Source organism: Choristoneura fumiferana, chromosome 4 (genome assembly GCF_025370935.1).
Source record: "Choristoneura fumiferana chromosome 4, NRCan_CFum_1, whole genome shotgun sequence".
NCBI classification, from domain to species: domain Eukaryota; kingdom Metazoa; phylum Arthropoda; class Insecta; order Lepidoptera; family Tortricidae; genus Choristoneura; species Choristoneura fumiferana.
This window is the reverse complement of record NC_133475.1, coordinates 15,047,536-15,074,163: the sequence shown is the minus strand read 5'-3', so window position 1 is coordinate 15,074,163 and position 26,628 is coordinate 15,047,536. Positions and strand designations below refer to the sequence as shown.

Below are 26,628 nucleotides of genomic sequence, written 5' to 3'. Positions count from 1 at the left end.
AGTTAAAAGATGCGTACTTATATATTTTTAACTCCCTAAGGAGTATAATCATTGTACAATAATCACCCCAGGTTTACCTATATATTGTGATAATAATCAATCAAAGAGAGGTATGGTGTGATTGTAAATGTCATGAGTAGGGAACTCTGCTCACTCTTAAAAGTCAACCTAATAAAAGGTCACGTACGTTTAAAATGTGACGTAACGGGAAAAACCTTGACGTGCTAATAGCTAGGTAATAATAGGTAAATAAAGTTGAATGATGAGTAATTCTGAGGTAAGTATTTTCAAAGTTTTTCAGACAAACCTCCTAATTCATATACTTATATCTTGTTAAACTTTTGTTCACTTAAAAACTTTGTCATCATCTTTTACTAGCATTTTGATATGTCGTAGGTATGTTGGTAATATAGTATGTATAGAAAATATACTATAGATAAAAACAAAGGAAACAAATTAAAAGAAGAACTTTTTTCATTTATGTCCTTGTCTTCGTAATGGTTGTTGGCGCCTGATCGCATTGGTCTTACACGAATATTTTAATTTACGCACTAGAGTATAACATAAATAGTAGATTGTACGTACAGTCACCAGCACCAATATCTGACACAACAAGCGTGCATAAATATCTGATACGACTATTTCTAGGGCCGGAAGGATGTGTCAGATATTTTTGCACGCTCCGCTGTGGCAGATATTAATGCTGGTGACTGTACAACAAGAGCACAAAACGAGCCACTTTACCCAGGACGTTCAATATAGCTACCCGATCCGGTACGGCTAGAGTGAATAAACACGTCGAGGGGAAAATGGGTTTAATGGTCGAGTTTTACACTCTGCTTTTCACTTCGACGGCGAGGAAATGAAATAGCAACAGTGGAAACAATTGTTCACTTACTATGTACGAGTACTATATATTTTCATGCATTACTATATAAGTAACTTTTTAATTGAACGTTATGTTTTTTATTATATTGTTACGACGGTGGGTTAGGTGATAAACTTTGATCGTGTTTTTCGACCCCTTGGAGGCGTTTTCAGCAGGCTGCAATACCGTTTCAGGCCGTTTCAGAGGACGCTCTATCACATATAAGTTTATCAATATTTTACCCAAGTTGCCGTCGTTTTCAGGCGCCTGAAACATGTTTTCAGTCCGTTTCAGGCCACTCTCTATCCGATGACGCCATAACCTGAAAACCCGTTTTCAGGCGTTTTCAGGACCCCTTATGGGCCCCTGAAGTACATTTCAGTATATGACGAAATTTTCAATAGGAGTGAAAGAGATAGCTATACTGAGAACATTCGAGAAGGTGTGTAACAAGGATAGCCTATATGTGTGAGAGAGACAGACAGATGACCCTATTTCTGGAATATTCTAGTAACTGTGTGAGAGAGATAGCACATGAAAGAGACAAACACTACTCGTTTCTGGAACATTCGAGATGTAGGTATGACGTCCTAGCTGGACTGTTCTCGAACTTTGTGGACCGATTCACCGGGGGTATATAAGCCGGGCGAGGTTGCGGCAGAGTAAGTTTCGAATGCGATACCGAGAGATAAACATCGAAGAGAATCAAAGCGACTTGTAAGTGAGTTTTAGAGAAGTATTTTGTAAAGTTAAGTAACAGTGTGAAAATAAATCCTACTCTTATTCATCGGTGTTAAAAGTGCTTTTCAATCACGAACCCACCCCACGAACGTAACAATATCTTGGAAATGGTTTTCAATCAATCAACAATTCTCTGATAAAAAAAAAACTGTAATTACTTTCTGATTGCTAGAAATGCCAATTAATATCCCTTTGTACATCTTATTATCCTGTGTTCTGTTATTTTCATGTGTTTTTATGTACAATAAAGAGTTGTACAATACAATACAATACAATATCAAACGAAACGTGAAGATGTGTGAAATTATTAGGTTCAAATAAAATATAAAAAACCCACTAAAATAATGGGAATTTTTCTAAAATAGAAATAGCATAGAGAGATAATACCATGTTTTTTTTTCTAGATTAGACATCTAATTGTCAAATTCGCATATTTTGAAGTAAAACTATCCACTTTTTACTTTTTTGTTTAACTCATATTTATTTTATTTATTTATATCAAAATGATTAAAATACAATAAAATAAAAACAAATTGAACCTATAACACTTTTGACATTGATTGGATTTAGTTTTATTTTGATTGATTTGATTGATTTTTAGTTTTATTAACCGATTTCAAAGAAGGAGGTTTTTAATGTGTGTTACATCAGAACTCCGTCATTTATGAACCGATTTGTTTTTTTTTTTGACCATCGGAGTTAGGTACTACTCAATAACAAGTATTTCACGGGTTGAATTTTAATTACTTTAACACAGTTGCTAAGCAATGTATGCTCCTCGTAATGCATACGGTAAAATGGGTTGTGAAGCACCAGGACTCCTCAATAATGAACGTCTCTGCATCGGAAAAGCAATCTTTCGTAAAAGGTGACGAGCAGTTGATATTAAACTATTGTATCTTAGATTATTAACACTAAAAAGCGTGGAAATTATTTTTTTTAACGAAAAATTGAACCGACTACAAAAAAAAACCATGAAAATAATTTTCTACCAGTCTGAAGTCGGTCCGAGCCTCAGCACGAGCCAGCAGGAGTGATTGAAGCCCAACATACAGTGCGTAGGTGAGGTAGATGACTATAGGTCCACTCCTGCTGGCTCGTGAGGCACGGACCGACTTCAGAATAGTAGAAAAATATTTTCATGGTTTTTGTAGCCGGTTAAATTTTTTGTTATATTTTTTTTTATAAAATAAAAATTATTAAAAAGATGTGTAGAAAATTATTTGCTGGTGGCTGTTTACATCTGATTGCCTTGGTCTTAGACGAAGATTTCACTTTATGCACTAGAGCATAAGAAGTCATTTTATGTCGCGTAGATCCAGCATAAATACGAAGTTTATGAGCATGAAAAGTAAAAAGTAATTAGCCTGTTAAAGTGTCCCACTGCGGGGCAAAGGCGTCCCCTTTTTTCCGCCACTCGTCCCTATCTAGAGCATGCTAGCATCCCACATATATATATATATATTCTTTTTGATTGCAAATATAATAAATTCATATTTTAATTCCTTTTCCAGGAGTGTGTACGTGTTTTGTGAGAAAGCAGAGCGGAACGAGAAAGGTGGATGGGACTATGAAATAAAACCATACAAACCTGCCAGTTTCTTGCTGCAAGACATCGCGATTCGTCTCGCCCAATCACAAGCGCCATGGGACTCTTACGTTGATGAAGGTATGAATACATAACGTAATAACTCTAACAACTCCCGCTTGCGGCTATACATTATTGTACCATAGTATTAGCAGAAAAATATTAGAAACTATTCTGATGCCCGCCCCAACATCTTTTATGAGTTTTTTTTTTTTACAAAAAAGTAAAACCGACTCCAAAAAAATAAAAAAAATACGGAAAATGGAACAGACTACAAAACCCCTGAAAATATTTTTCTAGGTACCTACTAGCTCGATGTCGGTGCCTCTGCACGAGCCAGCAGGAATGGAACAATAGTCGTCTATCTGACCGACTTCGAGCTAGTAGGTACCTAGAAAAATATTTTCAAGGGTTTTGTAGTCGGTTTCATTTTCCGTTTTTTTTTTTTGGAGTCAGCTTTACTTTTTTGTAAAAAAAAAATCTTTTTTTCTCACTTTTTAGTGATTCGTAGCCACAGAACATCTTACAACGATTCCATTAAGCCCAAACACGGCTTAGGTTCGTTGTTTTATAACAGAGTTCCGTTGCCTACCTTCCGGCTTCAGCATCAGATCAGTTCGAAAGAATCATTAACTTAAAGCTCCTTCTTAGTCGCTTATCTAGGTATATTAATCATGATCGTTTATAGATGAGCGCGCACTACTTAGCTTTGACGAGTTCCATTGGTCATCTACGGTCTTCTTCATCAGGTCCAGTTTACCAAATGATACTTTCTGAATGTAAATGCTTATTTCAATGCTAAAATCGCCAATGTTAAATTTCAATGTTAAAAATGCCAAAATCGCCATAGGTGTACCTATAAAATTTGAGGTTTGCCCTCGATTTCCCTAGGATCGCATCATCAGATCTTGACTTGGTGACAGTGGGACCACCTCAGAAGAGTACCCTTTCGAATAAAAAAAGAATTTTGAAAATCGGTCCACAATTGACTGAGTAATCGGCGAACATACATAAAAAAAAACAAACATTGGAACATAGAACCTCCTCCTTTTTTGAAGTCGGTTAAAAATATGAAGAAATTGACAAAGTATGGTTAAGACAGAAGTCTCATTTAGTTTATTTTAACACCACATCTTTAACATGGCGCAGCCGGTAGGATCCGAACCTACGCTCCCAAAGGATATTTTATGTGTCCGAAAATCCTCAAAGTCCGAATAAAGGTAAACTATATTTAGACAAAACGGAACAGGAAACATAATATTGTTTGCAAGGGGAATATATGTGTGTAAATCAGTCTGAATCATTATTATTATGCTTCCTTGTTATCCATTCATGGCATTGCCAGCATTTGAAACTTTCAGTATTGACAATATTACATGATTATTTATTATTTACTTCCTAAAGCATGTCTCGTAAAATACCCATACGATATTACTGTTGTATGTTATATTTAGATTAAAATTTCATGTACAAACTTTTTTAACGCCAAATTAATCAATTCTACTCTATTCTATTCTATATTACCAGTGTTTGCCAGTGTTATTTTTGTAGCATAACTGGTTATTAGTCAACCATGTTGTGTGTGATACTTAATACTTTGACTATATTACCTAACTAGCGACCGGCCCCGGCTTGGCACGGGCAAAATAAATAAATAAACGGCCAAGTGCGAGTCGGACTCCCGCACGAAGGGTTCCACACCTATACAACATTAGAATATAGCATAAAACGGCAAAAAAAAACCACGTTTGCTGTATAAAAATAATTATTTTATTAATTTAATTATTTATTTTTAAAGTGAATGAATATGCTGTCTAGCTATCACGGTTCATGAGATACAGCCTATTGACAGACAGACAGACGGACCGTGGAGTCTTAGTAATAGGGTCCCGTTTTTATTACCCTTTGGGTATAGAACTCTAAAAAGGCCTCTAATCAAGGGCACCTCACACATATTTTAGCTCCATTTTCCCAGGAGCCGGGGTGCGGCAACGTAGAGTACCTAAATGCATTTTTTGGTTAGATTGATTTTTTAATTTCGTAATATCTTTTGAATGGAATGTCCGATTTGAATAACTCAAAAAGTAATGTACAGCAATTGAAACCGTCTTGAATATAAAATTATTTATTTGGATAAGGATTAATACAAAGGTATGGATAACATGGTCTGATTTTAGTTGGCATTTCTGTCAACTTTAAATGTGTAAAAAAGTAGTTATAGTTTTTTGTAAATATGAATATATTCTTTAATATCGTAGACTACTTTTTGTTTTATCATCAATATATAGTTTCCACAGCGCATGCGATGAAAGATGTTTCATTGCAACTTTTTTTACACTTTAGTTACATTATTGAAGTTTTAGTACGGAACCCTAATTTTTTCTGGTAATAAATATAGCCTAAGGCACTTTGGAATAATTTAGCATTCTAATAGCGAAAGAATTTTTAAAATCGGTCTAGTAGTTTTTTAGTTAATTCGTAACAAACATCCAAAAATACAAACATCAAAATCTCTCCTCTTCATAATATTAAGTATCGATAATCATCATCGTGGTAATTTCGTAGAATCCCAAAATTTCAATCGAACCGCTATGCCTAATCCTAAACCAAACACCGCGAACGCAGCGGACGCAATTTAACTTACATCGATCAACTTCGTAGAGGTTCGGCGAAAGTAGGTAATTCCAGGATAGATGCCCCAGTAGGATAGATGCCTCGATTTTATTTTCGGCTAGTAGCAGAACTGTGGGACTAAAATTCCACCACATAATAGCAAGCGCCTTCCCCGCAAACCTCGGTACTGCTGCCATCGTGAGCAAGAGCGCACGCGTTTCGTCATAGTGCCAAAACCTTCCGCGGCGGGACCTCAGAGAGCGTGGAAATTATATTCGTAAGTATTTGTGTTCGAATAACTTTGGACTCTCTTATAATTTCTGTCTTTTATTAATTAATTTGGTAGCACTGAAGCTTAGGCTACATGGATTAATATGTTTTTTTTTGTGATTTTATCATTATTGATTTAAAAGGGCATCTATCCTCTAACCCGTTTTTGCCGCCGAGTCGTCTATCCCCCACGGTAGGCATCTATCTCATTTTTATAAGGGGTCAAAAAAAAGTGCGATTTACACGAAATATATACGACATGTCAAAACAAGTACAGTAAAATAATAGATTAAGGGTCATAGTTATCATGCGCATCGGGCGCCTTGCTATAAAATGATGAACTATTGAGTTATAAAGCTTTTTCAAAAAGTGGGGCATCAATCCTAAAATTACCTACTTCTATACAACCGATCGGTGTAGTTCAGTCACCTACATTAATATCTGCCACAGCGGAGTGTGCAAAAATATCTGACACGTCCTTCCGGCCCTAGAAATAGAGCCATATCAGATATTTATGCACGCATTGTTGTGTCAGATATTGGTGCTGGTGACTGTACGTTAAACTGAGTCCATATGGAGTCCCCTCCGCTTGTAATGGACCATATAGGAATAATGGTTTTTGTGAGTGAAGCGGCGGGTAAGAGCATTTTCACAAAAAAAAACTTTTTAAAAGAGCATTCTCTTTTCAATTTAAAAAAAAAACATGGCTTTCACTGTACAGATTCAAGAGCAAAATCGATTCCGATAGTTTGAAAAAAAATCCTAAACAAAAACGTCCGTTTTGTGACGTATTTTAGGGTTCCGGAGCCAAAATGGCAAAAACGGAACCCTTATAGTTTCGCCATGTCTTCCGTGTGTCTGTCTGTCTGTCCGTCCGCGGCTTTGCTCAGGGACTCTCAGTGCTAGAAAGCTGTAATTTTGCACTAATATATATGTAAACCATGCCGACAAAATAGTACAATAAAAAACTCAAAAAAAAATTTTTTGGGGTACCCCCCATAGACGTAGTGGGGGTGATTTTTTTTTCTCGTCCAACCCTATTAGTGGGGGTTGGATAGGTTCCTTCCTTAGAAAAATATTACTTATTTTTTTCGTAATGGTTACGGAACCCTACTTTGGGCGTGTCCGACACGCTCTTGGCCGGTTTTTTCCTACACTCGGTATGGGCGTCACAAAACTGACTCATACAATTAACCTGTAAAAATTAAATGCATTTTGAAAGAAATGGTACACTTTTCTTTGATAACGCCCATAAACTCTAGTAGCAGAGTTCTTATGTGTCCATGTCCCTGTTTCTAGGTCTTCAGCGCTTGCGTGGCGTCCCGGGGCGTTGGGACGCTCCCGCGGGCTCCACGGACCGCCTCTGCGTAGACGTCGGGAACGGCGCCTTCATTGAGGTGTCTCACCCCGCTCCTCAAGGCGATCAAGTGTAAGTAATCCTTAGGCATCGAAGTTTTCATCGCACAGTAAGACATTAGCGAGCCATGGACATTAGTAATAAAATTAAACTCCTATTCATACTCAATTATATCTGGTTTAGACAGCGGGGCCCTGGGGTTCGGAGGCCCTTGATTTGTTTAGGGACTTGGGTCGTCGTCTCAGGGATAGGGGGTGCGATCCCCGGTCTGGATCGTGACTGGTTCAACAGGTGTCCATTGCTGTACAGAGAGGCTATGCTGCCGGGATAATCGGGACTTTTGAACCGGGCACGATGCAGGGAGCGGATTTTTAGGTTAGTTTTTTTTTTTTTATTCTTTTTGACTGTATATTGCTAATAGTAATAGTTAGTAAAGATTTTTTAGATTAATTCTTTTTGTATGTTAACTCTTTAATTGTACAAAATAATTAAATTTAATAAAGATATTTCATAATAAAAAAATAAATATATCTTTAAGTAGTAACGGCCATATATATATAGGCACGATGCAACACATCAGCTCGGCGTGACGTTACGGGCCCCACACTCCCGAACTTTGATGCGCGTCATCTTTGTCACCTTTTGCTTGATTAACATTGGGCCGTTCTAAACATCTTATAAATGTGAAAGTAATTGTCTGTTTGTTACCTCTTCACGCTTAACGGCTGAACCGATTCACATAAAAATTAATTTGGAGGTAGTTTGAGACCTTGGAACTTCTTATCTCGGAAAATTGCGTAGTTCCCGCGGAATAGTGATAAACGAATTCTTGGGAGACGAAGTCGCAGGCAAATATTAGTAAGGTATAAATAAATATGATAGTTTGTGAATGTGTATTTGGTACCCTTTTTCCCCTGAAGCGGCTATGAGATGTGCAAGTAAATAGCTGGATCTCTGAAATATCACCAAGGCTACTTTTTATTGTCCTGTTAATCCCTCGGGCTCGGAATACTTCGTAAAAACCAAAAATCTTACGCAACTGAGTTAGGAGACATGAAATTTTGTAGGTACAAATGCACTTCATCCGGCATGCATAGAGACCACGATATTTCCTGGGTTTCGCATCCCTATCTATATCTTCTTGGCCGGCAACCCCCTACTTCCCGGCCTCTACAGTAATCTTGTTCTGCTATTTATTGTCGGACAGTTAGTCATCAACTTAAATAGGTGTAAGGAAAATAGCGATAGTCTTTAGTGACAAAAAATTTTTTTTTACAAACTACTTAATTTTACCCGAGCGAAGCCAGGTTTTCATCTACTATAATATTATAGTGGGACGATGTGGTTGAAAAAAAAAAGCCGTGGTGGCCTAGCGCCTCTCAAGAAGAGGGTCATGGGTTCGAGCCTGGGCGCGCACCTCAGTTTTTCGAAATTTGTGCGAAATTACATTCGAAATTTACCACGAGCTCAACGGTGAAGGAAAATATCGTGAGAAACCTGCACACACCAACCAACCAATTCAATGGTGTGCGTGAAGTTTCCAATCCGCACTGGGCCCGCGTGGGAACTACGGCCCAAGCCCTCTCATCCTGAGAGGAGGCCTATGCCCTGCAACCTGCAATGGAACGTATATAGGCCGAGATTATGTTGAGATGTCGCAGCTGCGCAGTAGAACTAAGGTTACCGACATAGCCCGAAGAATTGCGAAATTGGGCGGTAGGCGGGGCACATCGCTCGCAGGACTGATGGCCGATGCAGTCAGAAGGTTCTCGAATGGCGTCCGCGGACTGGGAGCCGAGCTATCGGTCGGCCAACAAGATGGAGCGACGATCTGGTTAAGATTGCAGGATTGCGTGGATGCGGAAAGCCCAACACCGGTCTGAGTGGAGAGCCTTGGGGGAGGCCTATGTCCAGCAGTGAATGTCTTTCGGCTGTCATGATGGTGATGATGTGTTTGCAGGGACCGCGGCGGGCTGCGAGTGCATTGCGCGCCGGTGGCGGGGGGGCGCGCGGTGTCGGCGGCGGGGGAGGCGCGCGCCGCTTTCGCCGCACGCGCGCGAGCCCGCGCCTACGACTGCGAGCTCGACGCTGTGCTCGACAGCGTCGTCGGCAATAGGAAGGACTGCTTCGTTTCCGTCAGAGGTATGTAACGTTCTAAAGTACGGTCGCGGGGCACGAAGAATTTCGCGCAATGACCTTCACGTATCTGTTACTCGCGCGTGTTTGGCGTCGCATTCGTACAAATTCATGTGGGTGAGCGCGACGGCAAATATTTACGCGCGAGCGACAGAGACACATCGTGAAAGGTTCTCCGCGACCGGACTTTAGATTAGGCTTTCTTAAACTTATCGCAGTCACGGACCACTTTCACAATTTAAACAATTTCATGGACCCCCTGTTAAATATTTTTTTATTGGATATTTTCTATTAAGTAGATATGTTTACAGACTGACCTACGGACCTCTGATACACGTGCTACGGGCCCCTAAGAGGCCCACTTTAAGAAACCCTGCTTTGGATGGATGTTATCCAGCGTCCCAACAGGGTGACTTTGGCGGGAACTTTGTTTCATCATGTCAGCCGAAAGACGTCCACGGCTGGACATGGGCCTCCCCATATCCTGTATTTTTAAGGAATTCTCATAACAATTTTAAAAAGCTAGGAATTTAAATACACTACCTAATCTATTAGATTCACGAGAAAACCGCGGGAAAAAGCTAGTTACAATATAAGATTGTTTATCTCCTTCTAATGCAGAAAAAAACGAAGAGAACGTAAGGAACCGTTTACGTATGTTTTTTTCCCTCTCACAATTCCTCAATGCCATCTTTTTCTTCCTTCATCATCATCATCGTCAGCCTACAGCAGTCCACTGCTGAACATAGGCTTCTTCCATGTCGCGCCACAACACTCTGTCTTCAGCCCCTCGCATCCATCTGCCGCCAGCGACTATTAAGGTCTAAGATTAAGGTTTCTTCCTTGGTCGTTAAAAATATGTCACTGAACAAGTGCAAAACTTGTTTACAGGTATATCGGACTACCGCGATGGAACGCGCGGCAAGGATTGGCAGCCACACGCCGCCCTCGCCGCCGCTGCTGTTATGAAAGCCATCGTCGCCGCCATGGACCCACCCACCGACTAAAGCAACGCTATTTGCCCGATTTATCGCTTGACCGAGTTTATTTTGACCGAAAAACCGCTTACTCGAAAACTTATCATATCAGCCTGGTGGATTGTTTCGAAAATTATGTCATACTAGATTGTCGGTGGTGATAGTTAGGTACACGCAAGTTTTAAAGCGACTTTCAAAGTTAACTTGACGAGTTCTTCATAAAATGTTCTAAAAAGTACCTAACACTTTTTGTCTTTAAAATTCCGGGAAAATAAATTTAGGTTACGCATTTTTCGTAAAAGTAAGTTCGATCAAGTATTTTACGGATACAAGTCTTAGACCTGTTAAACAGATGAGCGAAACACATGTAAGCGAACGAATTGAAATCCAAGTACAGTGAAAAAAAACATTATAATGTCCAAATCACAAAAGAATATACAATCGCAAGCTCACTTCCCTGATCACTATCTAGAAAATAAGATTACTTACTGATTTTATACAGTAATTTTAATTCATCATTTGGTTACATCAAAAAAGAGACAAAACTTGTAGACTGCAGCCACTGCCAATGTATTTGTATGTAGGTATATAAAATACAACCTGTAAAACAAATTATACAAAGAAGAATATACCTGTTACGTTTTTGAATTTAAAACTGCCATAATATCAAATATTACAAGCAAGGACGGCTTAAGATAAAGTAGCTATTATCAAATAAATCACACAAAACAACCGTTAGATAAGAAACACGAATACGCAGAAACTTCTTTATAAAGTAAACCTAGAAAAAATAAGATTCCAATCTTTAAACGTTTGACTTTGTCACCTAGTATCTTTAGTCAAACCTAGTAAATTAATTTACAGGATTGCTTGCCTTAAATTTGGCTGTTACGAAAATTATACAAATTTTATCTGATCTAAGATCTTTACGAACTTTACAGTTCATAGTAGAAATAATTGTATGTAGAGACTTTTTAGTGAGATCCCGTAGATTAGAATGTTTCAAAACTACATACTTTGTTTCTCTATATTATCAAATGCGTAAATTAATTTAGGTGTTGCCAATTTGCCATAAAAGGTGTCAAATTCATAACGCTCAATTTGGGAGCATTTGAATCATTTGCATATTAATATTACCAATTTTGATAGGTATTTAGATAGCATTGATCCCGCTGTTACCTGAACATATTTATTGTTCGAATAATTCCATTTCTTACTAAACTAGTAGTAAGAAAAAGATGCACTATGCGATGCCGCTTTGCTCTGATAAATTTGAAGTTGTCATGAATTATTACTGTTTCACCCAAAAAAAGCCTAATAAAATATTGAAAGATATGTTTGACATTTTATACGATCAGCTAATCTTAATTTTTCCTAATGACAAAGTTATCTTCGGTTTTGGGCTTTTTCTAATACAAATGTATGAATAAAATAATACTTTGAATTCTAGAACTGTTACCAAAGGTAATTTATACATTTTAAAAGGTGAGACCTAATGCCCTAATGCATTGTGATGTTTAAAAAAATTGAATTGTTCCATTTTTATAGACTTAGGGGCTGTTTCACTATCCATTGATTAGCGTTAACCGACGGTTAAATGTGATGCCGTCTCCGTCTATTCGAACAAAACAAATAAAGACGGCATCACACCTAACCGCCAGTTAACACTAATCAATGGATGGTGAAACAGCCCCTTAATGTTTCATAATTTATTAAATAACGGGTAGATTTAAGGTCACAAGCACAATATTATAATATAAGGTATAACTATTGATTATATTAGGTGTATTTACCTCTAAATCTCGTTTCAAGTTTCAATGTAATGCCGGGGTCAGACAGATTTGCGCTGCACGCTGCACGCTGGTTGAAACTAATGAATATTGTTTATACCTAATTCAATGTTCAAATTACATAATGTCTCGCGACGTGTCGGCGGCAAATTCAATATCGTCTACCATAAGGTCCCACGGGTCACGGGGCCCTTGCCCAGAGCCCCCGGCACTGGTGGATGGGGATGGTGGATGAAATAGTTAACTTTTTTTTCTGTTTTAATCCGACAAAAAGTTATAATAGCTGATTTTGCTCTCGTTCCCTTAATTTCCAAAAGGGCCCTAAGTTCTTGTGTGCCCCAGGGCCTATAGTATTCAGTCTCAGATTCGACCTATCTATAGGCGCAAATGTGGCTTGGTGTTCGGTATTTAACGATATTAATCTGTCAGAGCTTAGTTTACATTAGGAAACCGGTAACTGCCGCCATTCATGGCCTATATATTTATAAATTAATATATCATAAACTATAAAAATGTTGTGACATTAATTAAATAACCAAAGTTTAATGATACATGGCTGTTTCAGACCCAGGTCTAGTCGCCTGAATTGTGAAATCTTCTAAAATTATTTATTTATATCTACACTAAGAAATCACTGATGTTGTACGTTCACATAGTTATATCGCCGTTTTTGTTTTAAATTATATTAAGTATTTAACTTATTTTATTGTGTAAGAAGTTTTCAGCTTGGAAATGTATTATTGACATATTATCTACAAGCCAAATTTGATTATTGACAACTTCTGTTAATCTTAAGCTCTTGGTTAGAAAATACAAAGGAGATAGTTAGGTTTAGGTACTTAGATGTTACAATTGTGTTGATTAATTTCTCATTAATTTGTTATATTAGCCAAGTATGTATGTACACATTAGAAGGTCCCGCTAGCCATTTGATTATTTTAACTAAGTATTATTTATGCATTTTAATTGTACTTTTGTCAGCTTCATTTATATGAGGAAAAAAATCACTTGTGTTTTGTTTGTTTGTATTGTATATTTGAATAATTACCTATTGCAAAATTTGCTTATTTATTTGTATTTTAGAACGCACAAATAAACGATCTTGAGCAATAATTAATGATTGTTTTCATTGTACTAAATAAAAACAAACATAGAATGGGATCACATATAAACTTTATTTATTCAATTTGCTTATCTCTCGTTACATTTAATAACTATTCAAATTTATCACTTCAATCTTCTTATACAGGTAAACTTTCTGTTTTAATTTTCTGCTTAGGTACTTAAAAGCATCATCATGTTCTGTAAACTGGAACAGAAAAAAAAAACAATTTATGTTAATTTTGTTTCGACGCACATTGCCAGAAACGCAAATTTCCAGATATGCATTTTACCAAACTATTAATACGCAATTTGCCAGGAGCCTGTAACGCAAATTGCCAGACACGCAATTAGCCAAAGTATAACACGCAAATTGCCACATACGTCAATTGCCATAAAACTGTAACGCAAAATACCAGACATAAAATACCACCGAAGAAAAATTGATATTGGTTTAGACAAATTGTACCAAAAAATACTAAAAAAACTTCAGAGAAATACAATAACTCCGCTTAAGTTATTAAAAAAAATGAGTTTTGCAAAATTATTAATTTAGGCGTGTCGTGCCTGCCATAGTTATGATTTCAAAGTGCGCCATTTAAGCCAAATGGCAAAAAACGGAACCCTTATGGATTCGTCATGTCTGTCTGTCCGTCCGTCCGTATGTCACAGCCACTTTTTTCCGAAACTATAAGAACTATACTGTTGAAACTTGGTAAGTAGATGTATTCTTTGAACCGCATTAAGATTTTCACACAAAAATAGAAAAAAAAAAACAATACATTTTGGGGGTTCCCCAACTTCCTCAAAAAAAATGTTTTTTTTCATCAAACTCATACGTGTGGGTTATCTATGGATAGGTCTTTCAAAAATGATATTGAGGTTTCTAATATCATTTTTTTCTAAACTGAATAGTTTGCGCGAGAGACACTTCCAAAGTGGTAAAATGTGTGTCCCCCCCCCCCTCCTGTAACATCATACAATAAAACTAAAAAAAATATATGATGTACATTACCATGCAAACTTCCACCGAAAATTGGTTTGAACGAGATCTAGTAAGTAGTTTTTTTTAATACGTCATAAATCGTAAAGTAAAGGAAACTTTTATATTATGTTACTTGCTGCTATGGAAACGGAACCCTTCATAGGCGAGTCCGACTCTCACTTGGCCGCTTTTTTTTTTCGTTGGTTGATTATTTTGTTTAAAAAGTGCTTATTCCATAATAAATTTACGTATTATACTTTGTTATTATTTATTAGCTACCTATTCCGACATGATAGAATGTGAACTTTCGCTTGTAAATTATAAAATAAAACACGGCGGCCCTACTGGTTCTAAAATGCGAATATATTTTCGTCTATGTCCAAGTCACGTTTATACTCAAATTACCAGAATTTTTTTGCTGGCGATTCTCGAATCTGGTAAAACGCGTAATTTGACATACACGCATTTTGCCAGACTTTTGATGCTGGAAATTTGCGTATCTGGCAACGTGCGTCGAAAGGCATGTGATGACAGCAAGATTTTGAAACGAGTGTTCTTTTTTAGTGTATATTTTTTTACACACCTCATGGCCATTTAAAATAGTTCTCATTAAGTAAATATTTTAATGAAGGATAATATGCCTCACTAAACTGGCTATTACATTTTGTCACCTGACTGACGCGCGACAATATAGAAATAAAGAGTTTCGGTGAAGCCGAAGTTTCGGTCATGAATTGTCTGAAATCAAAACTGGACTTTCGCTCGGTCACAAATTTTTCCTTATAGGTATTATATTTTACTACTTACTCAAAAATCACTTCTGCGGGAGGTCGACTTCACTCTGAAAATTATAATACTTGATTATTTTAAGTTTACTTAAGTGATACATATCCCCCATTTTTGTGTGGATTTACTACGGAAGGTGGTTAGGCACATTAACTTATTCGACTTTAAGTGGGCTGATAAGCAGTCAAGTTGGGAAATAGTTAACAAAAACAGTTGTTTACCAAGTATCATCTGACTAAACTGGTATTTGACTGATTGTTAGCCCATAATGTAATGTTAATACCCAAGGTGCTTCTTTCCTATGTGGCCATAAAAAGTCAACGCTACAGTGCAATAGTCCAATATTATTTTGAGAAAATGTTCCATGTTCTTAATATTATGAATTTGATGAATACATCTTAAATTTGTGAAAAAAAAATGAAAAGTGCAATTGTAAAATTTATTTAACTAACATAGTTATCAATGTAGTGATGAAAAAAAATATATGTTTCTTATACTAAAAAAAAATCAATTAATTTTGGAACTGATTACAATTAACACAACGACAATCCAAATCTTAACTCAAGGATGAGTTATTGTAATAAACCATTAAAAAATAAATACGTATTTCGACATAAAAAGCAAAAAGCTTTGTATACATATATTTTGCACAAAACAAACTATTTTTCTGGGGCAATTAATGGCTTAGATAGCGTATGTACCTAGCAAAAAGAGCAATGCAGGTTAAACCAAGGATGTTTCTGATCTCCTTAAACCTTAAGGCTTAGACAATTTGACCAGAAAAATGCAGTTTTTGATGTTATGCTCAAAATTTACTCGGAGATCTTGAGAATTTTAAAGGAAAGTTATGTTTCTTCTTACATTTGTCCACAGTTGCCAAGAACCAAAAACGGGATTATTTTGATTCTGGCTTAATAGATTTTAGTTTCAAGTTGCGTTCTAAATGGGACATCTTAGGGCATAATTTTGGCCAGCTACATTATTTACTGTTTTAATTTTCTTATTACAATTCCTAAAATTGTAAAATGCGTAGCTGAAACTATAACATAATCCAAAACAAGTTTCATATTTATGACATCCTAGGTTCAACTTCAAACTAACCCTAAGCCTGGAATGTAAAACCAAGGTAAGTACTATGGTTTTTTTATACTGTTGCTTCTATAGTAGCATCTAATAGTAAAACACAAAACTCAAACAATGCAACATAATATTAGCACACATGCAAACACAAAAGCATTGCATCAATAATAATTTTATTACTTGCATCAGCCTTAGAAGCAAGCTGTCTGTTGTTCGGCCATCATTGTTATTGCTGATCTTCTACAATTTTAGAAAATAACTTTAAAAAACAAAATCAAAATTGTACACAACACAAAGAAAAAAGTGTCAATCAAATTATAGTTAAAAAAAGGCAAAACAAAAGTAATGAAGTCAAATGTGCACTTCTTCAACATATGTACATACTTGACGTATGTTACGTACCAACATATTTGACTTCATCAAAAGCTTTCCTGGCTTTCTTGAGTTCTTCGTTCATTGTGAGCAGGTCTTTAACACGAGCATATTTGCGCTGATCTTTTCGCACCAGGAATATTATGTCTTCCACTTGAACCCTGCCTGTTCTACCAACTTCCATAGCTCTGTAAATAAAGTATATAATCATTTTTACCTTACATTTTTAGGCAAACTTCTAGGTTGGGTACGCAGCTACAAGCTAATTGTCTGACTATCTTATTACGAGCCGAAGCAGCACCAGTGTTGCACGCCATAGATAGCATAGACATGCTCCTAGATCTACAGCATATCCATTTGAAATAAATAATACACCATTTTAATTTAAAGCATCCAGAAATTATCAAAATTTATTTAAAATCAAGGGCGAATCCACCTTTATAGCCATGATATAGGTGGAGGTCTCATGGTCGGGTCAAATTTTAGTTATTTTTTCGCAAAAAACATTCAAACTTATTTACTGTAAAATATTTTTTACCAAATAACAAAAACAGTTTTCCTCTTTTGTCGCAGAAAGAGATGATTTTTTTCATTTCATAAAAAACATTGTATTTGGGAAAATAGTGTAGCGCTCCGAAATGTCAAATTCCATAGTTTTTGGGTGAGCTATGAGGGTTTATTTATAATTAGAATAATTTTGTGAATATTTTGCAATATCTGAAATGAATTATGGCAAATATGCGTTCCAGGGTAATGAATGTCTGTGTTTTGAGACAGTTTTGTCTTTCGGAAACCTTTGTCCTCCCTTTTTTACGAAAAAAACGGGGACTACGCAACACTGTGGCATGCTCGATATTTTTATGGTACGGTTTTAAGTGTATTTATTAAATATGATTTTAATCTAAACTTTGTTTTTATTAAAAACCTCACGCAACAGTGCGCCATCTAGTGAGACAAAAAAACGATAGCCCTCATTGAAGGCATGTTTACAAAAAAAATAAAAATTAGTCTTTTTACATACTTAATTATTTTAAAGGTGATTTTAGTAAGTGGTCAATAGTTCAGAAATATACCAATACACATTTCAAAGACCAGTATTTGTTGAAAAAAATAGTAAAATAGGTTTGTCACTTATGCAGTTTTTGTAAAGTTAGTTATGTGTGTTTTCATGCGAAAATAAAGCAAAGTTGCCTAGGAACCGTCTTCCTAATGTAAGAATTACAGGCTTATTTTACTTCATTATGTGGACTTTATTAATCCTCACATCCGCTGCTATATTGCCATCACTACCTATAAAAATAATGTAGTCATGTAGTTTTTGTGAAATAGTTATATTTTAAGGAAACAATTTGGAGAAATGGGGTCATTTTGACAATATCATTTGCACTACTTGTAGCTCCTTCATAAAGCACCACTATGATACCAATAACTCAAATCTGCCAAAAATGTTAGTTATGTTGTTTTTGTAACCATCCCTTCAATTATTATAAACAAAAGCATGGTACATCATGACGGCCAGAGAAATAAAGAAGGTAATGATAAAGGACATGAAAGACGGACAAACATACAAACACATACACTTTCGCATTTATAATATTAGAATGGATGGGACTGTGATAAAAACTTTGCAGGTGGTAGGACCTTGTGCAAGGTCCACCCGGATTGCTACCACCATCTTCCTCGCTAACCCTGCCGCTAAGCAGCAGTGCTTGCACTGTTGTGATTCGGCGTGGAGAGTAAAACAGCCGGTGAAATTACTGGCACTTGAGGTATCCCATCTGAGGCCTATTGGTTGGCAACGCATCTGCAATACCCCTGGTGTTACAGATGTTTATGGGCGGTGGTGATCTCTTACCATCAGGAGACCCACTTGCTCGTTTTCCATCCAGTAAAAAAAAAAAAAAAGATGTAATACAATGTACCTATAGGTAGATATATTTCTTATCTGATTTAATTATTTATTTTTAACTTTTTAGTTCTTTATATTTACAATTAATAAAAGTGTTTTTAAAAATATTTTTTCTTTTAATATTATTTTATTTTTACTTTTTAGTATTTTGATGCAAAATTAACAACAGCATAATCGTACGCGTAGCGGCGTTTTCCAGCTCTATCATCACTTCATCAGACACTAGCTACCATCTAGCACCAAAGTAATCATCCTGGCGAATCCACAAGCCCAAACTCGATGGGTTGTGTCGCTCTATTACTTAATTCCTATGGCCCCTTCCAGCTCCACCATCAGACCCTGGTTAGCATTTAGCACTAAAGTACTTGTTAAGACAAATAAAACAAATCCAAACTCGATGGATTTGTATTGTTTCATTACATAGTTTTTATGGCCACCATCCAGCTTCATCATCAGAAACTCTCCATGTCATAATAATATTGCATTGTCATTTGATTTTCACATGCATGCAAAATTTCAGCTCAATCCGAAACTGGCTAGTGGATTAAATTTAACTTGAGTTTTTGGTAAAAAAAATCATATTTAATACAAGCTTTATTTGCTGACTGTACTTTTTGTCGACTTTACTTACATTGTCACCCTAACTGCATTGGCATACCAAATTCAAGTGGATGCCATTAACCGTTGAAGAGTTCCATCCTGTGTAGACGATCCTGGCCGGACTACCAGGATGTCACTACCAGAATATTGTATTGTCACACAATTTACATAAGTATTCCAAATTTCAAGTCAATCTGATTACTGGAAGTTGGTAAAACTTAACTTGCAAGATTGGACTACAGACAGACAACAGGACAGGTGAAACTAAATTAAAGCTTGTAAAATACTCCTCATCAATGCATATATGAAGATTAATACTGTGATTAATTGACTATAAATCTAACATTCACAAAAAATAAGATGTTTAAATGTGTACCTACCTGTGAGTTGTTTCCGTCAAAAATTCTATAACCAAATCCTCTAAAAAGTCCACACTTTCTGTGTAAGGATTTTGATCATCCCCAACCCATACATCATGCAGCGAAGTTCTTTACTGAACAGTCTCTTGCGTCCTGAAGCTGTTGCCCCAGTTGTTGTTCTGATTCTTCATCATCAAACTGTAAATAGTTATTATTATTAAAAACACTTAGCTTAAGTAATACTTACGAGACACAAAATTTGTTTAGCTTCTTAGCAGAACTAAAAGCAGAAGTGGATGAGCTGCTCACTACATAAACAATATTTTCACCATAGCTCTGCTTACCATGAGACTAGCTAGATCAATTGGTGTCAAATGTCGTGTGATAGTGTTTATTTATTTTATTAATCATTAAAAGAAAATAGCTAAATAATACCACTAACCTGCTCAAAATTTCAGGGGCATCAGGGTAGGAGTAGTCATGTTTTATCACTGTTTTATGTTTTTTTCAAAACCGTTAGCGCCAGAGACTGTTTTCTTATGAACTGAGTTAAAAAGCAAGCGACTGCATACAGTGGAACGGCCTGATTTATAATTGAATCGATGAATTGGGTGAACAGAACAAAAGTTTAGCTTCCACAACTTTTGACTTTTAGTTCTCTGTATAGTTTGTGCAAAAAGTATTAGTACCTGTAGAGGAAAGTTTGTGTTTCTACTTGATGCGACGAAGTACAACTAGTACAATTTGAGTATAATACAAGAAAGTACATTAAAAGTATATAAGTACATAGGTACTTATACTCTTTGATATAAGTACAAAAAATAAATATGAAAGTGTCACTGTCACCCACCCAAAATTAATTTTTTTTTTTTTTTTTTTTAATTCGTCCGTTCGGACAGGCTAAAGTCAGGGACCATATCGCCTCGTCATCAGTTAATACTTATAATTTATTTCAACTTCGATATATTATTTCCATGTCAATTTAATAAAATTTCTTCAATATTTTTCTTTCCCAACGTTGTCATATCCAATAAAACTTCTTCAGTATTTCTTTCAATGTTCATTTCCAATTAAACTTCTTAGTATTCTTTCTATATTGTCTTATCCAGTTAACTTCTTCAGTGTTTGCTTTCTATGTTGTCACATCCAATAAAACTTCTTCAGTATAGTCAAGTCCGGTGTATAAATATTCAATCCAGAAATACAAGATAATTATTTTAAAATTCTATGTAACCTACATAGATGATCCTTTGAAAATCCCTGTAAGGAAATAGTCTGACAGCTCTGATTTGACGCCTGTCAGTTGATTTACCAATTACTTAAACTAACCTACACTCACTGAAACGATAGAAAATTAGGAATATACAAAGAATGAAGCAATATTATAACTTTGTACATTAATGAAACAAAATTATATTTCTTTTTACTGTTGATACAATGAAGTTGTACAGTGGTTCATATGTAGAATGATTCTTTAACAGCTCTTGAACAGAGAGCGGGACAGATGTGGTTCTCCGTAAATGCGGATTAATTCGTCCATCAGCACAAGGCGCTGAATGCCGAAAGACGAACAATGATAGACATATGATGACTATATGATCTATGGTTTGATCCTCATTTGACTGACACAATTCACAACGAGGATCACTTATAATTTTCATACGATGCAAATGATGATGAGGCGAAAATGACCTAACCTAAGACGACAGATTGTGCTGTAAAAGCTTATATTACGATAGATATTACCTTTACGTAACCAAGATACAGATTGTAAGTTTACATTTAAGGCAGCATACCAAGAACCCTTGTTTTCTACTTGCACAAACATGATCCCATTGTTTTTTCCACTGAACATACATTCTTTGTTTCAGTATTGGAATAGCATCAGTATATGGGAGTAGGACATCAAAACTAACATCAATAGATGGAGGAGAGTTTGCAATTGACTGAGCCAAGAAATCTACATTTTCGTTACCAGATACGCCTATATGTGAAGGAGTCCACATGAATTCGATAACAAATTTGTTTTTTAAGTGAAGCTCAGACCAAAGATCTTTAATTAGAAAATTAAATAATTTTGTATTAGATTTTACTTTTATATTTTTATAGCTTTTAATACACTCATACTATCACTGACAATTACCCATTTACATGCCTCTTTTTGCCTTGATATGTGCTTCAGTGCACAAAGAATAGCGAATGCCTCAGCTGTGAAAATACTAGCATGTTTGTCTATTTTGAAACCAAGACCCATTTTGTTTCGGAGTTGTATATAGCTGAAGATACACTAGACTCATTCTTAGATCCATCTGTATAAATGAATTTAAAACCATTCCATGAAGCTAATTTCTCATATACTTGTTCCTTTCTGGAGAGACCATTATCAATCACAACATTATAGGACTAAATTTACTTTCATTAAGGCCCATCGAAACAAGGTAAGTGGTTATTGCTTTTATGTATACTAATTTGATTTAAAAAACTGCTAAATTCAGATAGGCCCTGCAAAACATAAAAAGATTTTTGGAAAGGCAATAGATTAATATTCAAGAGTTCTTTTTAAAAGGTGGTTGTCACATTCAGCATGTAGTTTTACAATAAATCTTTCCTTCAAATATGCAAGTCTTATTGTTACTGGAGGGAGATTACACTCTACTTGTAATGAAACAATAGGAGTGTTTTAAATGCTCCAGTCACAACGCGCATGCACTTATTTTGAATTTTTTCTAAACTCTCTATAATTTTATGGTTCTGAAGCAAAACACATAAACCCATATTCAAAATGACTGCGAACTAAAGATTTATAAAGCATAAGTAATATTTTGGGGTCAGCCCCCCATTTTGTACCACGCAATGACTTAAGGATATTAAAAGCTTTATTGGCTTTGACTTCTAAATGCTCAGCATATTTTTTCCAGGATAAATTGTGACAAAATATGACACCCAAAAAATTGTATCTGTGACTATTGGCAGAGGTGTATTATTATACAATAAAGAGGGCAAAGTAGCTTTAGATTTTAGACCAAAAACGACAACTTTAGACTTAGATGGATTAACTGCGAGATTTAAATAAGAGAGGTAATTATGGAGTTTTGTTAATGCTAAGTTTAAGTTATTTATTATTGTGTTAGAATTATTTCCAGATAAATTACAAACAGGTCATCGGGCAAATTGTAAATTTTTGATATTAGGACCCATTACCAAATTTAAGCGACGTATATACAGAATGAAGATCAGAGGGGATAAAAATTCCACCCTGACAAACTCCTATGGAAGAGTCGAGGACCAAACAATTCACCATCATACTTCACAAACACTTTTCTACAAGATAGAAATTTTTGAAATCCACTGTACAACTTTAAGTGGAATACATATATTTAACAGTTCTGTACATAAAATATCAATATTTACATTGTTAAAAGCACCAGTAATATCAAAAAAACACTGAAATAAGTTTGTTGTTATTTTTGATGCTTTTCAGTATATCTAAATGAAACAAAGATATGCTTTCACGTGCTGAACGACCTCTACGAAAACCATACTGATTGTTTGGAAGCAATCCATTATGTTCTACATAATATTCAAGACGCTGCTTAGTAATTGTTCAAAGACTTTTCCTGCGCATGATGTCAATGTTATAGGACGATAAGAGTCTGGATTAAAACCTAGGTGTCAGATTTTAATATAGGAATGATGCAATCAGTTGTCCATTCAGGTGGTATGTCGTTTTTTGTCCAAAGTGCATTGTAAAATATTAGTAATATAATCAGACAACTCTCTGGCAGTTTCTTGAACATCATATATGAAATTCCATCTAAACCAAACGAAGTATCCCTGCGTGAATATATTGCAGATTTCAATTCTTCAAGGGTAAATAAGTTTATGATATAATCATTGTGCGGGCTGGAAGGGGATTCAAGAGACAAACTACTTACATTTTCCACACTATCAGGAGTATATTTTTGCAAGAAATCTAGAATCCATTCATGATTACTATTAGAGTGTCGAGGAACATAAGTCTTATTGAATTTGCGCATGAAGCGCCAAAATTACTGACAATGGAGTAAACGATTAAAAGAAGTGCAAAGATCAGCCCAAGAATTTTGTCTTTCTGTTTTAATAACAAGTTTTTTCTTAGCTTGGAGTTTCTTAAATTCTAGGTAATTTTCTAATGTAAAATTTTGTTTAAAATTGATGTACGCCTGTTTGGAGTTTTGAACAGCTGTGGAACATTTATCATTCCACCATGGAAGATTAGATTTTTTCTTAGATTTTCTAACAGTACAAAAACGATTAGGACTATTTGTCATGGGACTGTGGACCTTTATGATTCGGTTATGGACTCTGTGACAGCACACATTAGATATTCGTGAACAAATTGTAGGCCTCAAGAGGCGTGTAAGAGTCGAACTGAAAGTTATTTAACCTTACACTCCACCTTCTCGGCATACATTTGCCAATTCACCATTTTAAAATGGGGTGAGTGGGCAAATGTACTCCATTTACGTTATTATTTACAAAATTATTTACATGTTATTTAGAACCAAATTGATTATTCCAGGTAGATGATAACTACCCAGAGGATCTGTGGACTGACCAAGTACAAAGAGGAGCCAACGATGGAGAAACTATGGCTAGATCCAACGCATTAGGACGCCAAGTCATAGAGCCCACAGTAGTGGGTGTACCATCATTTAAAAGTACCAGAAAATTATCATCAACAACATCTAACACAGTACGACCACGTGATGAAGTAGAAAACAACAACCCCAAGACGTGTGATGAGCATTAAAGTCTCCTGCGATTATCATGGGTTCGGGTATAGAAATTTAATGAAATTTTCAAATTTTGTTTTTTCAAAAACTGGGTTGCAATTTGTAGGGCTATAAAAGCTTACTATACTAATTTGTTTACTATTAACAGATATTGAGTATACAAATATTTTGAAGAGAGGTCATCAAAAAATGTGTTAATTTTGTTATATGCAATACTATTATGTATCAGAAATACATACACCATTATGTTTGTTACCACAATCATTGCGCTCTATGTTAAACCCAGGACCTTTAGCCTCAGATGAGGCTTTAACCAGGTTTCGCAAAATGATCGCAATATCTATATATTCTTGATATAAAAAGTTTGTAAATTCGTGCCTATTGTGGAGTATACTCTGAGCGTTCCAATGTACGATTTTGAGGGCGTTCATTATGCTTTAGATTGAGCGTTCCCTCTTATCGTACCTTGGAACGCTGCACGTATTGTTTCTGTATTTATAGGCGATTCGTTTATTAGCTACTAGCTTTATGATCACTTGCGTGATCATATTTAAAAATGATTGAGATTTAAGCATATTCTCTAAGTAGGTTTCAGCTGTCCTAGCAGCTAGTTGGGGAAAGACTTTTCATTAAATAGATCGGCATAGGCTGCAGTTCGGGATTTGATTTTGTTTTCTTTCTATTTTGTTTTTTTAATAGGACAAGACGCGGAAATTGCAATATGTTTACCCTTGCAGTTGGCGCAAACTGGATTTTGTTTGTCGGCGCCACAGGCCTTATAATTTGTGATTTTCGGAACAGATAGAACAAACCTCATTATTTTTGCAAAATTTAGCAATATGTCCAAACTGTTGGCACTTTAAGCATTGCTTAACTGGAGGGACATATTGAGTCACCTCGTGTCTCCATGAGTCCAGGTACACGTACTCAGGCAGCTGGGTAGAGGCAAACGTTACTGCGACAGTCTGCGTGGGAATATACGCGACCTTCCCCCCATCTGCCCTCACCCTGCGCATGAATCGCCGCACCTGGATGACGTTTCGTGAGCTGCCGATCATTGCGAATATATTTTTATCGATAAACCAACTGGGACAGATTTTTACAACTCCAGTAACTTCTGTGTCTGCTGCGGGGATTGAGGCGTTAAGCCCCAATTCGTCTAGGAATTTGTTGTGACCTAAAAACGTGTTGGCATTGTTTGACAAATCGAATGTTATAGCCACTTTATATTTATTCATAGGCCTCAGATGTAGCACTCCCGATATGGCGTATTTTCTTATGGCCTGGACAAGTTACTTTATCGCCATCCGAAAACGGCTTGTCGGCGCATTGGTGTGTGAGGAACACAACGAAGTCTCGCCTCTGTGAATTTTCTGGATATTTACGAGAATAATTTGTTACCTTGTACGGCCTGTACTTATCTGCATCGTTTTCATAATCGGAGTCCTCGGCGGAGGACCCTCTGTCTTCAGCACCTTCTTTTTTTTCCGTTTTTTAGATTTCTCCCGTCCCATTATAGCTTATGTAATATTTACACACTTATCCGTAAGTATGTACAGATATTTACACCTAAAAATATACGATATATACAGAGTTATTAATAATTATAAATAATTCTTTTGGAAATTCGCGCCTTTCCCTCTCAAAGGTTCCCGCCTTTTTTCGCTAGCTAAGCTATATTTTTCACCTATGATGAGTCCCCAAAATTAATAATACTTCCCCTTCCCCTTCCTCTTACACGCACGTTTAAAGAGTGACACTAATTATCGGCACGGATAATACCGACATGGAAAAACCAAACCCGATATTTCGTGTTCACGCCATACTTGCGCCACACAAAATAAACGGTGACAAACTGACAAGAGCTTCTACGGGCGTGTACGCGAAATATCAAGTCGGTATTGTAAGACCGGTAAATAGTGTCATCCACGGCCGGTTGTCTTCATAGCAAAAATAAATACTTGCATTTAGGGTTTCACGATCCGATCCGATATTTTCAAGTATCGATACATCATACGATACATCGATATTTTATAACGATACATCGTCGGCCTAAATCGCAAACCTCGTAACTCAATCTCATCAAATTTTACAGGAGACACAAAAAACTTCACTACCAAAAATTTTGCATGAAGACTTGCTAAGTTTTTTTTTACATAATGTTAAATTAAATTTAGCCGTCAGATTGTTAAGACCTATTTTTTTTTTAAATAACCTGAACCTGGAAATTTTGGAGTTAAGAGTTTTACTTGAAAAATTTAAAAAGCAAATCGGGAGTTAAGAGTTTTGCTATAAAAAGTAGAGGTATTTTTTTGATCTGA

The 26,628-nt window shown here is 36.1% G+C and overlaps 1 protein-coding gene and 2 pseudogenes across 4 annotated transcripts in view; 1 reads left to right on the top strand and 2 right to left on the bottom strand.

Moving 5' to 3' along the window:
- The window catches only part of LOC141427542 (uncharacterized), a 60,474-nt gene extending 48,078 nt beyond the window's left edge, over positions 1-12,396 (top strand). For all 4 annotated transcript variants that reach the window (XM_074087082.1, XM_074087081.1, XM_074087079.1 and 1 more), the window contains 4 exons: positions 3,124-3,278; positions 7,380-7,509; positions 9,398-9,579; positions 10,465-12,396. In XM_074087082.1, the coding sequence (XP_073943183.1) occupies positions 3,124-3,278; positions 7,380-7,509; positions 9,398-9,579; positions 10,465-10,580 (583 nt within the window). In that variant the 3' untranslated portion in view covers positions 10,581-12,396. The remainder of the gene's footprint in view (positions 1-3,123; positions 3,279-7,379; positions 7,510-9,397; positions 9,580-10,464) is intronic.
- A 1,097-nt stretch (positions 12,397-13,493) lies between these two features.
- LOC141427200 (transcription initiation factor TFIID subunit 13-like) lies at positions 13,494-21,072 on the bottom strand (annotated as a pseudogene).
- A 3,672-nt stretch (positions 21,073-24,744) lies between these two features.
- On the bottom strand, positions 24,745-25,798 carry LOC141427198 (uncharacterized; annotated as a pseudogene).
- Positions 25,799-26,628: the final 830 nt, after the last annotated feature.